Source organism: Ahaetulla prasina, chromosome 1 (genome assembly GCF_028640845.1).
Source record: "Ahaetulla prasina isolate Xishuangbanna chromosome 1, ASM2864084v1, whole genome shotgun sequence".
NCBI classification, from domain to species: domain Eukaryota; kingdom Metazoa; phylum Chordata; class Lepidosauria; order Squamata; family Colubridae; genus Ahaetulla; species Ahaetulla prasina.
Window position 1 is genome coordinate 350,956,544 of NC_080539.1, and position 13,340 is coordinate 350,969,883.

Below are 13,340 nucleotides of genomic sequence, written 5' to 3' on the forward strand. Positions count from 1 at the left end.
CTCTTCATTGTACAGTTTAGCCTTCAGTCCCCTAATCATCTTTGTTCTCCTTCGCTGCACTCTCAACATACAGATAAACTTTAATTGACTTTCCTGGTGTCTCCGATTAGTTTGCAATTGCTTCACTAATAATAGTAATAATGGTAAGTCAATAGGCCTGTTTGTGAGCTGTTTTGTCAATAGCGTTTCTATTTTGTCTTGGCTGGTGGGTTACTGCCGAAAGGTGGTGAAAAATATTAATTAATAGACATGAATTATATTGTGTTATAAAATATTACATTCACCGATTCAAGTCATGTGCAGAGCTCATCACCCCTGACCCCACTTTCTCCTCCCCTTTTAGGGAAGCGACTCACACTGAGACTTCAGATAACCGGAACAGCCTGAGACATTGTCAAAAGAGAATGCCATCTCCATTCATTTCCTACTGACATTCCTAATTACTATTAAGTCAGTTGTCCTTTGGAAAAGAAATCAATCAGAAGCAGTTCTGGTCACTATTATCACATTATTTACACTTCCAGATTTGGTTGGGAAGGGAGTGTTTGCTTGTGCAAGACGGACAGGACTTGAGCAGAGCTCACACATACTAAATGGATTTGCTTAATAACCTCAGCATTTGCCTAACAGCTGTCACAAAAAAAGGTTGTAAAATCAGGTCAGTCACGAGATTATTCACTTTATGACTCTACGTGGTCCATTATGTTCATAAATTGAGGACTACTTGTAATGACAAGGAAGCTGTCTGTAGGTCTTCCTCTCTGTAGGAAAGTTTAGTTTGGTGGCAGCAGAAAAATCCATACAGAAAGTGGTAAGGACAGCCAAGAAGATTATAGGAAGGCCGCTTCCTGCCATTCAGGATACTGCTTATAAGCACTATGAGCTTAGAGCTCAAATCTTTGTTAGGGACCCCACACACCCACTTTATAATCTGTTTCTGTTGCTCCCCTCTGGGAGGAGGTTTTGAAGTATTTCTAGCAGGACTACCAGATTCTGTACCACCTTTGTTCCCTATGCCGTCTGTCTGGTAAACTCATAAGGTTCATTTTTCTCACCAGGTTCATGCATACATCTGGACTAGACTGTGTTTTTTCTCTGTGTCATAGGAATATATGTGGGTATATGCATAATTTTGTATTCATTTGTTTATTTTGTCATGTCTCCGTAGTGTATATTGGAGACGGTGACTCTTTGAGAGCTATATGTAATGAAATTTCATTTTAATGTATGCCGATTAGTGCAGGGGTGGGCTTCAAAAATTTTAGCAAGAGGTTCTCTGCCCGGTTGCTGGGTGGCCATGGTGGGCGTGGCCTAATCAACCTCCTGTACCACAGCGGTGGGGGGATGGTGTTTTTGCCCTCCCCGAGTCCTGGAAGCTTTCCTCGAGCCTCTGGGAAGGCGAAAACATCCTCCCCAGGCTCCGGAGGCCCTCTGGAGGCCGGAAACAGTCCATTTCTGGCCTTCCCAAACTTCCGGTAGGCCCATTTTTCACCCTCCCCAAGTGTCCATGCATGCCCTGCACTAACCTGCATCCAAAACAAGCCACATGTGGACTCCGGGGAGGGGAGGGGAGGGGTGGGCAGGGCCAGCCAGGAGTGGGATTTGGAGGTTCTCCATACTCACATCCAGGACATAAACTGTTTCAACTCCTACCCTCAAAACGACACTATAGAGCACTGCACACCAGAACAACTAGACACAAGAACAAATAATAATTAAACAAATAATTCCCTCAACACTGTCAAACTATTTACTAAATCTGCACTACTATTAATCTTCTCATAGTTCCCATCACCAATCTCTTTCCACTTATGACTTTATGACTGTAACTTTGTTGCTGGCAATCCTTATGATTTATATTGATATAGTGACCATCAATTGTGTTGTAAATGTTGTACCTTGATGAAGGTATCTTTTCTTTTATGTACACTGAGAGCATATGCACCAAGACAAATTCCTTGTGTGTCCAATCACACTTGGCCAATAAAAAAATCTATTCTATTCTATTCTATTCTGCACAGAATCTTAGCTAAAGGTTCTCCCGAACCCCTGCAAACCGCCAGCAGCCCACCTCTGGATTAGTGTACATTTAAAGTGTCAATAAAGTTATTCTAAGTCTAAGTACTACCAGAGGATCATCCCACATGTCCTGTCAGCTGATAAAGCAAACAACTTTATTCAGACAATTGATAAACTACCATAAACTACCTCAGCCTGAAGCTTCTTGAATGGAAATTACAATATAAATAAATCTCATGAAAGTGTATGTTTAATAACTGACTAGGGCTGTTTAAGTTGTCTCTAGAAATGATTAACTAGAGGCAAAAAGACAATGAGACAAAAAGGCAATTCATATCATAATGGAGAAGGGCACTTTTCTGTTTATTGCCCTTATTAGTGTGTTTAATTTGGGCGTATGTAAACATGAAAAAGCTACTCTACTATTAGGAATACACATGGCTAAATAAATATTTTTGCTTTGCTTCAGAGCAGAAATCCTCTGAATACATAAGGACAGCTTAAAACCAATAAGGCCAATAAGCTGGCTGGCTGGCTGCTTTACAATGCATTTTCTGTTCTGCTACCCAAAAATCTTTTCACTGGGTATGCGATGTTGGCTTTTTGCCACAACACCTTTGCCTAGCTACTACACGTGCTGAATCCTGGAGATGAATGCTTTCTTTGAGAAAATGCACATACAGACATATACAGGTTTTCTGTTGAAGCAGAACGACAGAAACCTTGTCAATTTCATGCGGTTTCGGCTTTAAAAATCTGGGCTGAGAAAACTCCTTCACAATGCCAGCTATGGATTATATTAATCCAGGGAATGTCAAATACCTACCTGAACTAATGACGGTCTCTGGATCTGTACTCTGCTCCAGACTTGCGCGGCTAATAGTCCGTGCTGCAACATCTGTCCAGTAGATCATTTTCTCCCTACAGTCATAGTCAATGCCTACCATGATGGAACCCTACAATGAAAAATACAAAACATGTACAAAATAATGATGGGTTCTACAATTATCTCAATGGCTTGCTGATGGAAAAGGCGCTTTGCTCCTAATTATGCAATTTTGGATTATTATATTATTTGCTGTCTTCTTTTATGATTTTTATAGACCTTAATGAGCAATGTAGTTGAAGACTATTTTGGACACAGTGGATTTCAGCTTTGTTTAAATTGTCAACGCAGCTGAAGTGTCATTTTGGGCACTTGACAAAGGGCTAACCCTATACAGCTGTTTGCAAGGCCCCATGGTCACGTGACCACAATTTGTGACTCTTTCACTGGTTTTAAGCATTTATTTCTGGTTTCCAGCAAAAAACCACTGGGAAAAACAGATTTGCTTAATGACCACTATATTCACTTAGCAACTGTCATAAAAATGGTCATAACTTCCAGTCTGATCACATGATGTCTTGATTTACAACTGCAACAATTTATGACCATAATTCCAGGCTTAATTATGGTTGTAAGTCAAGGACTATCTGTAATTTGATTTTTTATTTTTTTATATTTTTTTGTGGAGCAGAGGGTAGCTCTAGCAGGCGAGTACCTTCCAATGCTATCCAATTGTATGACAATGTTAAGTGTCATATAGATGGGCTGCATTTTGAGCTGTGGGCATCTGGATTTGGAGAAAAGGAGATGATTTGTTTTCATTTCTTTCCCCACCGCTATAGATTTGGCCACTATTTCCCATTTCAAAACAGCAGGAAACAGCCTGATGCCCATTTTTAGCAACTGAAGTTGGAAGGAGATCCAAGAGCCACAAAAAAGGAAGTTGGAGGACAAATTTCTCTTGTAGCCCCTGATTCATTAAGGGATCATAATTCCATCAATCTCCTTGACTAAAATCCAGCCTCCTCCCAAAACCTGCCCCACCTGGCATGGAAATACATTACGTGAAGTGAGAGAACCGTCTTCGCTGCCTCCTTCTTAAACCTTGTTCCGTTCAGTGGCAAGGAACCGATTTGCTGGCCCTGAGCATACAGCAAAAATGTCCCAGATCCAGGCAGAATTATCTCAGGACGTGGAGTTGGGCGTATGGTTGGAGGAGGGACGCTAGGAAGGCCTGTGGGCAAAAGTGAGACATCACTGGTTCACAAGAATGAAAGATCTTATTCTTCCATCCATATCGGTCTGCCTGGCAGTCTTGATCACAACATGAAACAGCTGCCTTTTTTTTTTTTTTTTGTTTTTGTTTACATTTATACCCCACTCAGGGCGGCTTACAGTGTATAAGGCCTTATTTCACACCTCCTTTCGAAGGATGGTTACAGAGACATGAATGGCGTTTTCTCCAGCATGTGAAGCCTTCTAAGCTAGGAAATTTATTTCAACAGCACTTCCCCTTGGATGCATTTAAGAGTATGTTTTCCCAGCCCACTGCCTTTGTGGGATCCCCTGATTTTATCCTTTGTTGAGTTTATACATTTACTCATGAAATGTACAGGTAGTGTTTGTTTAGCAACTGCCTTGTTCACCGTTACAACAGTGATGAAAAAGGTAACTTACAACCAATTCTTACATTTACAATCTTTGTAGGGTTAAGCAGAGTTGTAGTTTTACTTAATGACCACTTCATTTAATGACTGAGTTGCCAGGCCCCATTGTGGTCACTAAACAAGGACAATTCTTTAGGCCAGGTTTCTGCTAAACTGAAGGATTATGTCTGTACTTGAGTTGCTTTTTAATAAGACTATGTAGGAATTTTTAAATTTGAAAACTGCTTCAAGTATTACTGCACAAAAGCTGTGTAAACATTCTTAACTGTTACATGAACTACACTAAATGTTTCACAAAAACCCATTAAGTTTTCTTTCTTTAAGATTCCTTTAATTAATTAAAAGGGAGCACCAGTTTGGAATTGGATTTTACACACACACACATATATACGTATTTCTAACAGCGTAACACAGATCTACTGGTGCTTCTAAATCTATTCATCTCAAAACATATTTGCTGACTCCCCTCACAAGGAATAGAAGATTTACATTCCAAGATGTAAAGATAAAATACACTTTTCATTTAAGAACAATTGTTCTTGTCTTAATGCTGATTTAAATACCAAATAATTCAATTAACAAACAACCTGAGATGATTAATTAACATATATTTGATTCAGCTTTTTATCCATCCCCGGTAATGTCACAATGTTATCCGACAAATCCCCTGGTGCCCCCAAGCTCAAAAAAGATTTTAAAATATTCCCAGCTCAGCTGAAGATTCCCAGCTCCTCATTGCCCCACTGCCATCCTCTTACATGCAGGGGGTACCCCAGGCTCCGATCGAGTGCCTTGAATTTCCCGGCCATGTTCATCCACACACCAGCAGTAGCCGCTATTTCCATGACACTGTAGTGGGTTAAAGTTGCCCAGAGAGTCGCATTGGGGCACATACTGGTCACCCTGTGGTCTGCCTCCATAATGTTCCAGCAGGCTCTGTCTCCAGCGTTCACACATCGTTTGTGGCCTCTGAGTTGGCTCTAAAGATAGGAAGAATGATAGGACTGAACTATGTTCATATGAACTATGTGGAGTCTGAACTCTAAAAGCTATTTATTTGCATATCCCTCCCCCCCAACTCACTCCCAGCGGCTTTCAGAAATAAAACCCCAAACACAAAACCCACTAAACCCTCAATTCCCTGGCAGGGACAATCTAACAAACTACTTAATGTATTCCATATCACCTTGGGGTTCCCAGACGTCCTGGCAAAACCATATCTTCAAAAATGTATCAAGGTGGGGGCCAATCTTATCTCTGCAGAGATTATATTCCACAGTGAGGGAGCCACCACAGAGAAGGCCCTTCTTCATCATTCCATTAGATAGACCTCCTTAACATACCAAGGCCTCCCCACTTTGGTAGGTTGTGTAAATGTAACTGGAATAAGAAGGTCTTTAAAATAACCTGGCCCGAAATCATGTAGGGCTAAACCAGGAAGCAAAACGACAATCAATGCAGCTCCAGCAAGAGAGGGGACAAGGTATGCAAATCTAGACTTGCACAAAACCACACAGGTCACTGCATTTTGAACCACTTGTAGCACCTGGATATTTTCCAAGGGCAGCACCATATAGGGCACATTGCAATAGTCAAGAGGTGAGGGGACCAGGGCATGGGTGACCATGAGTAAGTCCAGGAAAGAACATAATCAATGCACAACTTGCAGTTGCGCAAAGGTTCTCCTGACCATGAATGCCACCTCTTTCTTGAACAGGAGTCCACGAGAACCCCCGGGTTACACACCAGGTCTTTCTGAGACAGTGCAATCCCATCCAAGGCCACAGATGGCAATTGTCTATGGACCAAAGAATCCCAAACTGAACCTGAGTCATTTCATTTTGTCAGTTTCAGTTTCATAACATAATAACAGAGTTGGAAGGGACCTTGGAGGTCTTCTAGCCCAACCTCCTGCCCAGGCAGGAAACTCTTTACCATTTCAGACAAATGGCTATCTAACATTTTCTTAAAAATTTCCTGTGTTGGAGCATTCACAAGTTGTTCCACTTATTGATTGTTCTAACTGTCAGGAAATTTCTCCTTAGTTCTAAGTTGCTTCTCTCCTTGATTAGTTTCTACCCATTGCTTCTTGTTCTACCCTCAGGTGCTTTGAAGAATAGTTTGACTCCCTCTTCTTTGTGGCAGCCTCTGAGATATTGGAACACTGCTATCATATCCCCCCTAGTCCTCCTTTTCATTAAACTAGACATACCATTTCAGCCTGTTGCCTCCTATCCAATCCTTAACAACTTCTAGGCACTGTGAGAGGGAGGTGAGCATTGGTTAATTCACCATGGGCTGAGACATATAGACTTACAAAAGCTTTGTTTGCAATCAATGTTTCCCACTGCCATAAGAAGTCTTATCCCCGAATGGAGTCATTCAAAGAAAGGGTCACCAGTAGTCTCTGACATGCTTTCAGGGCCTTCACAACAACACAATAAGGGGAGCTGAGAGCCAAGTCTTGGAGGATCTTGCCAAATGCTTAAAAGTTCAAACATTTTTCAATCTGGATTTTGAAAGTTAATCTGAAGAATTCTTATTTCTTCTTACAGTGCAAAAGCACTGAATGGCAGTCTTCACCAACTTACTATTTTCCAGATGTGCTAAACCACAGCAGTCATCCAGGACAACTGGAGGATGTAAAGTTGGGGAAGACCACATTAACATACAGTTCTCCCCTATATTTTATATTTACATTTGCGAATGTAGCAGCTGAGTTTTGTTGTATTTATTTTATTTACAGAAAAATGTGTTCCTCATCATTCTGATGTTTGGATTATATCATCAATTCCGAGGGAAAGCATACTTTAAAGAAATAGGCAGATACAAAGGATGTTTAAGTTCCTCTAAAATGCTGTCCCAAAGGACAAATAGTTGGCATACAAAAAACCAAGGTTCTGAGTTGCAACTGAGTTCAAAGAAGCCACTGATCTAATCCAGATCAGCCCACAAAAGAAAAAAAGGTTCCCCCACGGATTTGTTCTCTCCACCTTTCAACCTCATAATATGATTTATGATGAAACAAAAGCCAAGAAAAGCTAGCCATATCTTTAAATACATATGCATTTAAAGACAGTGTAAATTGAAGTTAAATTAAGCCCTGCTGCATCCTACATTATTGGCTGGCAAATAAATAAATTTCAACACCATCTGCCTTCTTATCTGGGAAAAGAGCTGGGTTCCCTTGTAGAATTTGATCTGGCTACAATAGGGCTTTCCTAAACAGCAAAAAGAGAAGTGAGCCAAGGACAATGCCATAGGCCCAAGTTCTTATTTTCCTCTTGGAGGTATAAAAAATTAGTAATGGAAATTGAAGAGTTCTCTGAACATGGTTTTCAGCCCCCTCCAGATTCAAGATATATGAAGTTCCTTTAAAGCAGTGGTTCTCAACCTTTATAGTGCTGTGACCCCTTTAATACAATTCCCCATGATGTGGTGACCCCAACCGTAAAATTATTATTTTTTTAGGCAGCGATCTCAGCGTGCTTCAGCAGCCGCAGAAGGGGGAAAAAAGCAGCAAACTGTTTTTTTGAATTTATCGCGCCTGAAGCCGTATTGGCTAGCGATCTGAACTGCTTGCGATTGCCTTGAGGACGGAGGCCTTAAAGTGGAGACTCCTCCCCTATTAAGTTTATCGCGCCTGAAGCCAGATTAGGCTAGCGATTGGGAGTGATTGCTTGTGGAGTCAACCATTCTTCGACTCGCAAGTATGCTTCCCATATTTCCGATGGTTTTAGGCGACCCCTGGCAAATCATCATTCGACCCCCAACGGGTTCGCGACCCACAGGTTGAGAACCACTGCTTTAAAGCAATATTTCTCAACCTTGGTGACATGTTGGCTTGGGAATTCTGGAAATAGATGTCCACTCATCTCAAAGGTGCCAAGGCTGAGAGACACTGCTTTAGAATATGAAAGGACACAAAATGGAGAGAGTTAGATTGCACCAGATAAAGTGTATGGTAGGATTAGCACTTAAACTTATATACCATTTCACAGTGCTTTACAGCCCTCTCTAAGTGTTTACAGAGTCAGCATATTGCCTCCAACATCTGGGTCCTCATTTTACTGACTTGGAAGGATGGAAAGCTGAGTCAACCTTTGAGCCAGTCAGGATCAAACTCCTGGCATTGGCAGAGTTAGCTTGCAATATTGCGTTCTACCACAACGCCTACCTTTCGGCAAAAACACAACAAATTGACACTTTAAAAGGCAGCCTCCTCAAAAATCGTACTTTTCGCTTACAGAAAATAAAAAACTAAAGTTTAAGAGCTATAATTGGTGGAAATAAGTGAAGCTAACAACAGAGCCAGAACAAGATAAAATCTCTGTTGATTGGAGAAGGGATAAATGTTCTGTGTAAATTCTTACCCCTTCTCAAAGCCAGGGCAATGAACAAAATATTAAAAATTGCAAAATAAGCTATGCCAAGTTAAAAAAAAAAAGGAGTACCTTTCATATACATATTGAAAGTCAGGAAGGGGAACAGATGGACAGTTCAGTGAAATATAACTGGGAATAATGTGGAAGGGCAAAGCTCGACTGTTAGCTCTTTCTTACCAGAAAGCCAAGACTTCCCAGAGCTAAATCTGGTCATCAGAATTAGCTTTAGGTCTCAAACTACTTACTACTCACTACTAATCAAGAGCTTTCAAAGGATGATGGCAACTCATCTTTTGTTATTAGTCCATGAAAAACACATTGAGAAAAGGTGAGCAAACTCTCTCAGTTCAGATGGAGAAAAAAGATGTTTCCTTCTCTGACTTTAGAGAAGACAAGTCATAGATTCTGTTTGCAATTCACTGCACCAAAGATTTGTCTAAATCGGGGTGTCCAACCTTGACAACTTTAAAACTTCTGGACTTCAACTACCAGAATTCCTCAGCCAGCATGGTCTGAATCAGTGGTCTCCAACCTTGTCAACTTTAAGACCTGTGGACTTCAACTCCCAGAATTCCTCAGCCAGCAAAGCAAAGCTGGCTGAGGAATTCTGGGAGTTGAAGTCCACAGGTCTTAAAGTTGACAAGGTTGGAGACCACTGGTCTAAATCATGTAAAAATGCCAACCGGTACAGAGAAGTAATGAACTAAATTTTCTCTTTTTAACTGTATTGTAATGTTATGTACTTTAAATACTTCTGTTGTTTTATTTTTTGAAAGGGTTGTTAGCAACTTAAGGCTATACGCATTTTTAAGAAACAAACCTGGAATCCTGCAACGTGGTGGAGCATCACCTGGAGGGATTCTGGTCCCAGGAATCTCCTGGCCATCAGAGTCAACGCACCAGCACTGCCCGGTGCTGCTGTGGCACTGCAGTGGCCGATAGTTTCCCTTTTCATCACATTCAGGCACATGAGGTCCTCCTGGAATAGGAGAACCTCTTTGGCTGGAATATAGTCGCTCATGTTGACAACGAGTCAGTCCCGTCACACTTTCTGTGGGTTAGAAGGAAATGAGGTTGTAATGCTGAAGTCTCGGCAGCAAGAGTGAGCTTTCAAAAGTATCTCCCCTGATGAACAGCCCAGGGCAAGAAATGGAGCCAGGAAGAATGGCCAACAAACATATCAACTCAGGTTGCAGAATTTCTGCAGATTTTCAATTATTATTGGTACGACTGTGTTTTCCCGAAAATACGATTTGTTCAGAAAGTAAGTCCTAGCTTGATTTTTACATGTGCACCCAATATAAGGCCTACCTTCCAAAGTAAGCCCTAATTAAGACCCCACCCCACATCAGGGTGCACAGGTAAAAATTAAGGGGTGTGTGTGTGTGGGTGTGTGTAGCTGCCTTCCTACTTACCTTCAGATAGTTGCAACCAGCACACCTCAGCCCATTTCTTCTGCAGCCAGAAAGGCTTTCCTGAAGGCTTCTACTCTAGATCGATCGGAGCTCTGTTATCAGCTAAAGAGGACTTCAGGAAAGCCTCACCAGTTGCAGAAGAAATGGGCCGAGGTCTGCGAGGCCTGGCTGCAACTATCTGAAACTAAAGAAGTGCCTAAAGGCCTCTGACAGAGAAAAGGAGGCCGGGGACGATGCACACAAGTGAGGTGAGTCAGTGGACAACATCCCCCCCGAAAATAAGACCTCATGCCTTTTTTAATGGCAAAAAAATAAAAGACAGGGTCTTATTTTCAGGGAAACACAGTATATAATATAGAAGTATCAATACTGATATTTTTGGGTGCTGGAATTCTTGGCCCATGGATGTTACATCATCTTATTGTAAGTTACTGTGAAACCCAGTGGGAGATAGCAGCATATAGATGTAATAGGAGGAGAATGCACACTATTAGCACAACTTGGAAATCCACCCCCAGCTAAGGAAACATATACTGGTAGTCCTTGACTTACAACAGTTCATTTACTGACCATTCAAAGTTGCAACGGCACTGAAAAAAAGTGACCTATGACCATTTTTCACGCTTACAACCACTGCAGCATCTCCATGGTCATGTGATCAAAATTCAGATGCTTGCCAACTGACTCATATTTATGATGGTTGCAGTGTCCTGGGGTCATGTGATCACTTTTTGTACCCTTGAGACAAGCAAAGTCAATGGAGAAGCCAGATTCACTTAATAACCATCTTACTAAGTTAACAACTGCGGTAATTTGCTTAACAACTGTGGCAAGAAAGATCGTAAAATAGGGCAAAACTCACTTAACAGATGTCTCACTTAGCAAGAGAAATTTTGGGCTCAATTGTGATCATAAGTCAACATCCTGTACTTTGATAACTGTACTTGCGGAGGTGAAGACCTTGCACTGAAAAATGGAGATGGATGGGCACTTGGTTTTGTAATTATGATGAACGTATCTTTTCTTTTCTTTTATGTACACTGAGAGCATATGCACCAAGACAAATTCCTTGTGTGTCCAATCACACTTGGCCAATAAAAAAATTCTATTCTATTCTATTCTAATTATCCCACCTTTGGACCCATACCTGGAGTGCACTGGAAACCATCCCCCACATAGCCAGCCTGACAGCTGCAGGAGAAGGAGCCAGGTGAATTGTGGCAAATGGCAGCTCGGTGGCATTTTCCTTCCTGGCATTCATCCACGTCTGTCAAAGAGGTAGAAAACATCAAGATTGGATTCAGTTTGGATTCAATCTGAACCTGAGGTATACACCAGAATGGTTTCCGCTCTCAAGATTTTCTGGGAATTTTGTCAAAGTTGTATATGTTTGCTTTTTTTCAGTGGCTGTTCCCCCCAAAAAATTAGAAGCAGGGATTTCATGGTTCTTCCATACTCACAAATAAGGTAGCCCAAATCTTTGTGTTGAATGTGGATATTGAGATGAATGTGCTAAGCAAAAAAGCACACTCATTTGAAATTTTCTACAATTCAGAATTAGAGCCAGTTTTATTTAGAAGTTAAGGCATCCAGGCTACAAGCCAGGAGATTGTGAGTTCTAGTCCCATTTTAAGCATGAAAACTGACAGGGTGACTTTGGGCCTGGTCATTCCCTCTCAGCCCAGCTCATCTTATAGGATGGTGGTTGAAGAAAGATAGGAGGAGAACCGAGTATTGTATGTGTTTGCTGCCTTGAATTATCTATAAAAATAACAAAGGCAGGAAACAAAGAAGCTAATTCAGGATTTTCCAGTCCATCTCTCTGGTTTGGATACAGAGACATTTTCACTTCGGATCTAACATCAACATATTTTTTTTGATAGCCTGATGTTTGGGGGAGATTGGGGGAGATTTTCAGACTTGCAATATTCTGTCATAGCTTTACAAAAAGATGGAATTAGCTCATGTGGATTTGGATTCCTATCTGATTCATCTGGTGAATCTGAAAGGATAATTCTCTTCCCCCCCCCCAACTCCTTTACAATGTGAGAAATTAGGAAGGGTCTTTTCCAAGCCTGTTGCCCCTCCCACTATCCAGCTGCTGGCTGTCTCTTATTTGACTATTCCCTTGGTAGCATCTCTTCATCCCACATGCCATTACAACTATCTGTCAATTACTATCTGTAATTACCTGTGCAGTTGTGCCCATTGCCAGCATAACCAGTTACGCACAGGCAGCTGAATGAAACGCCTCCATGATAGACACATCGGGCCCGGTCAGCTGAATCACAGTTGTGAGTCCCTTTTTCACAAGGATTGGGTGGTGGACCAATAACTGAAAAGGTTAAAATTGGGAGAGGAGGAGAAGAAGTCAATAGCTTCATTGCAGTTCATTTTCCCTTCAAGGGAAGTGATGGGAAACCCTTTAGGATTTCCAGCAAAGGTGAGACAATTATTTGTATTCCTGTCCTGAGCAAGCAATCAGGTTGAGTCAGTGACTCTTTGGGCTCTTATGTTTCTAGATTACAGGTGTGTCATCTAAGTCACCATGGACAGCCTCTTCATGGTCAGGAGATACTCTTAGCATGTTCTACAGGGGAAAAGTTTGCAATGGGAAAAGCAGTGATATCACATGAGCAGGATTTGCTGAGCATAACATTAAGATCGTCTATGTGTCATGGGTTGTGGGTGGACTTTAAAGAAGCAGAATAGGAAAAGTATCGACACCTTTGGACTTTGGTGTTGAAGAAGACTTCTGAGAATGGGCAGCCAAGAAAACAAGCCAATGGATCATTGAACAAATCAACCCAGACAAGTTATCCAACATTTATCTAAATGTTGAAAGAAAATGTTGAAAGAAATTATCCTACAAGGGGTCCTTGGTGTTCTCTGAGCTTTTGTTGTTTTCTTGTAAATATTTCATTACCCAAACTAGGTAACATCATCAAAGCTAGTCTATCACTGATGACGTTACCTAATTTGGGTAATGAAATGTCTGCAAGAAAACAATCAAGCTCAGAGAGCACCA

At 41.3% G+C, this 13,340-nt stretch overlaps 1 protein-coding gene across 2 annotated transcripts in view; it reads right to left on the reverse strand.

Annotated features, from left to right (window-relative positions):
* Nucleotides 1-13,340, reverse strand: part of NID2 (nidogen 2) — a 91,271-nt gene that overhangs the window by 9,213 nt on the left and 68,718 nt on the right. The window contains exons 11-16 of one of the 2 annotated variants that reach the window (XM_058163061.1): nt 12,504-12,647; nt 11,460-11,579; nt 9,718-9,948; nt 5,271-5,492; nt 3,910-4,079; nt 2,846-2,975 (exon numbers count right to left, since the gene is read on the reverse strand). In XM_058163061.1, coding sequence (XP_058019044.1) covers nt 2,846-2,975; nt 3,910-4,079; nt 5,271-5,492; nt 9,718-9,948; nt 11,460-11,579; nt 12,504-12,647 — 1,017 coding nt within the window. The remainder of the gene's footprint in view (nt 1-2,845; nt 2,976-3,909; nt 4,080-5,270; nt 5,493-9,717; nt 9,949-11,459; nt 11,580-12,503; nt 12,648-13,340) is intronic. The other variant, XM_058163062.1, reaches the window with a different exon arrangement.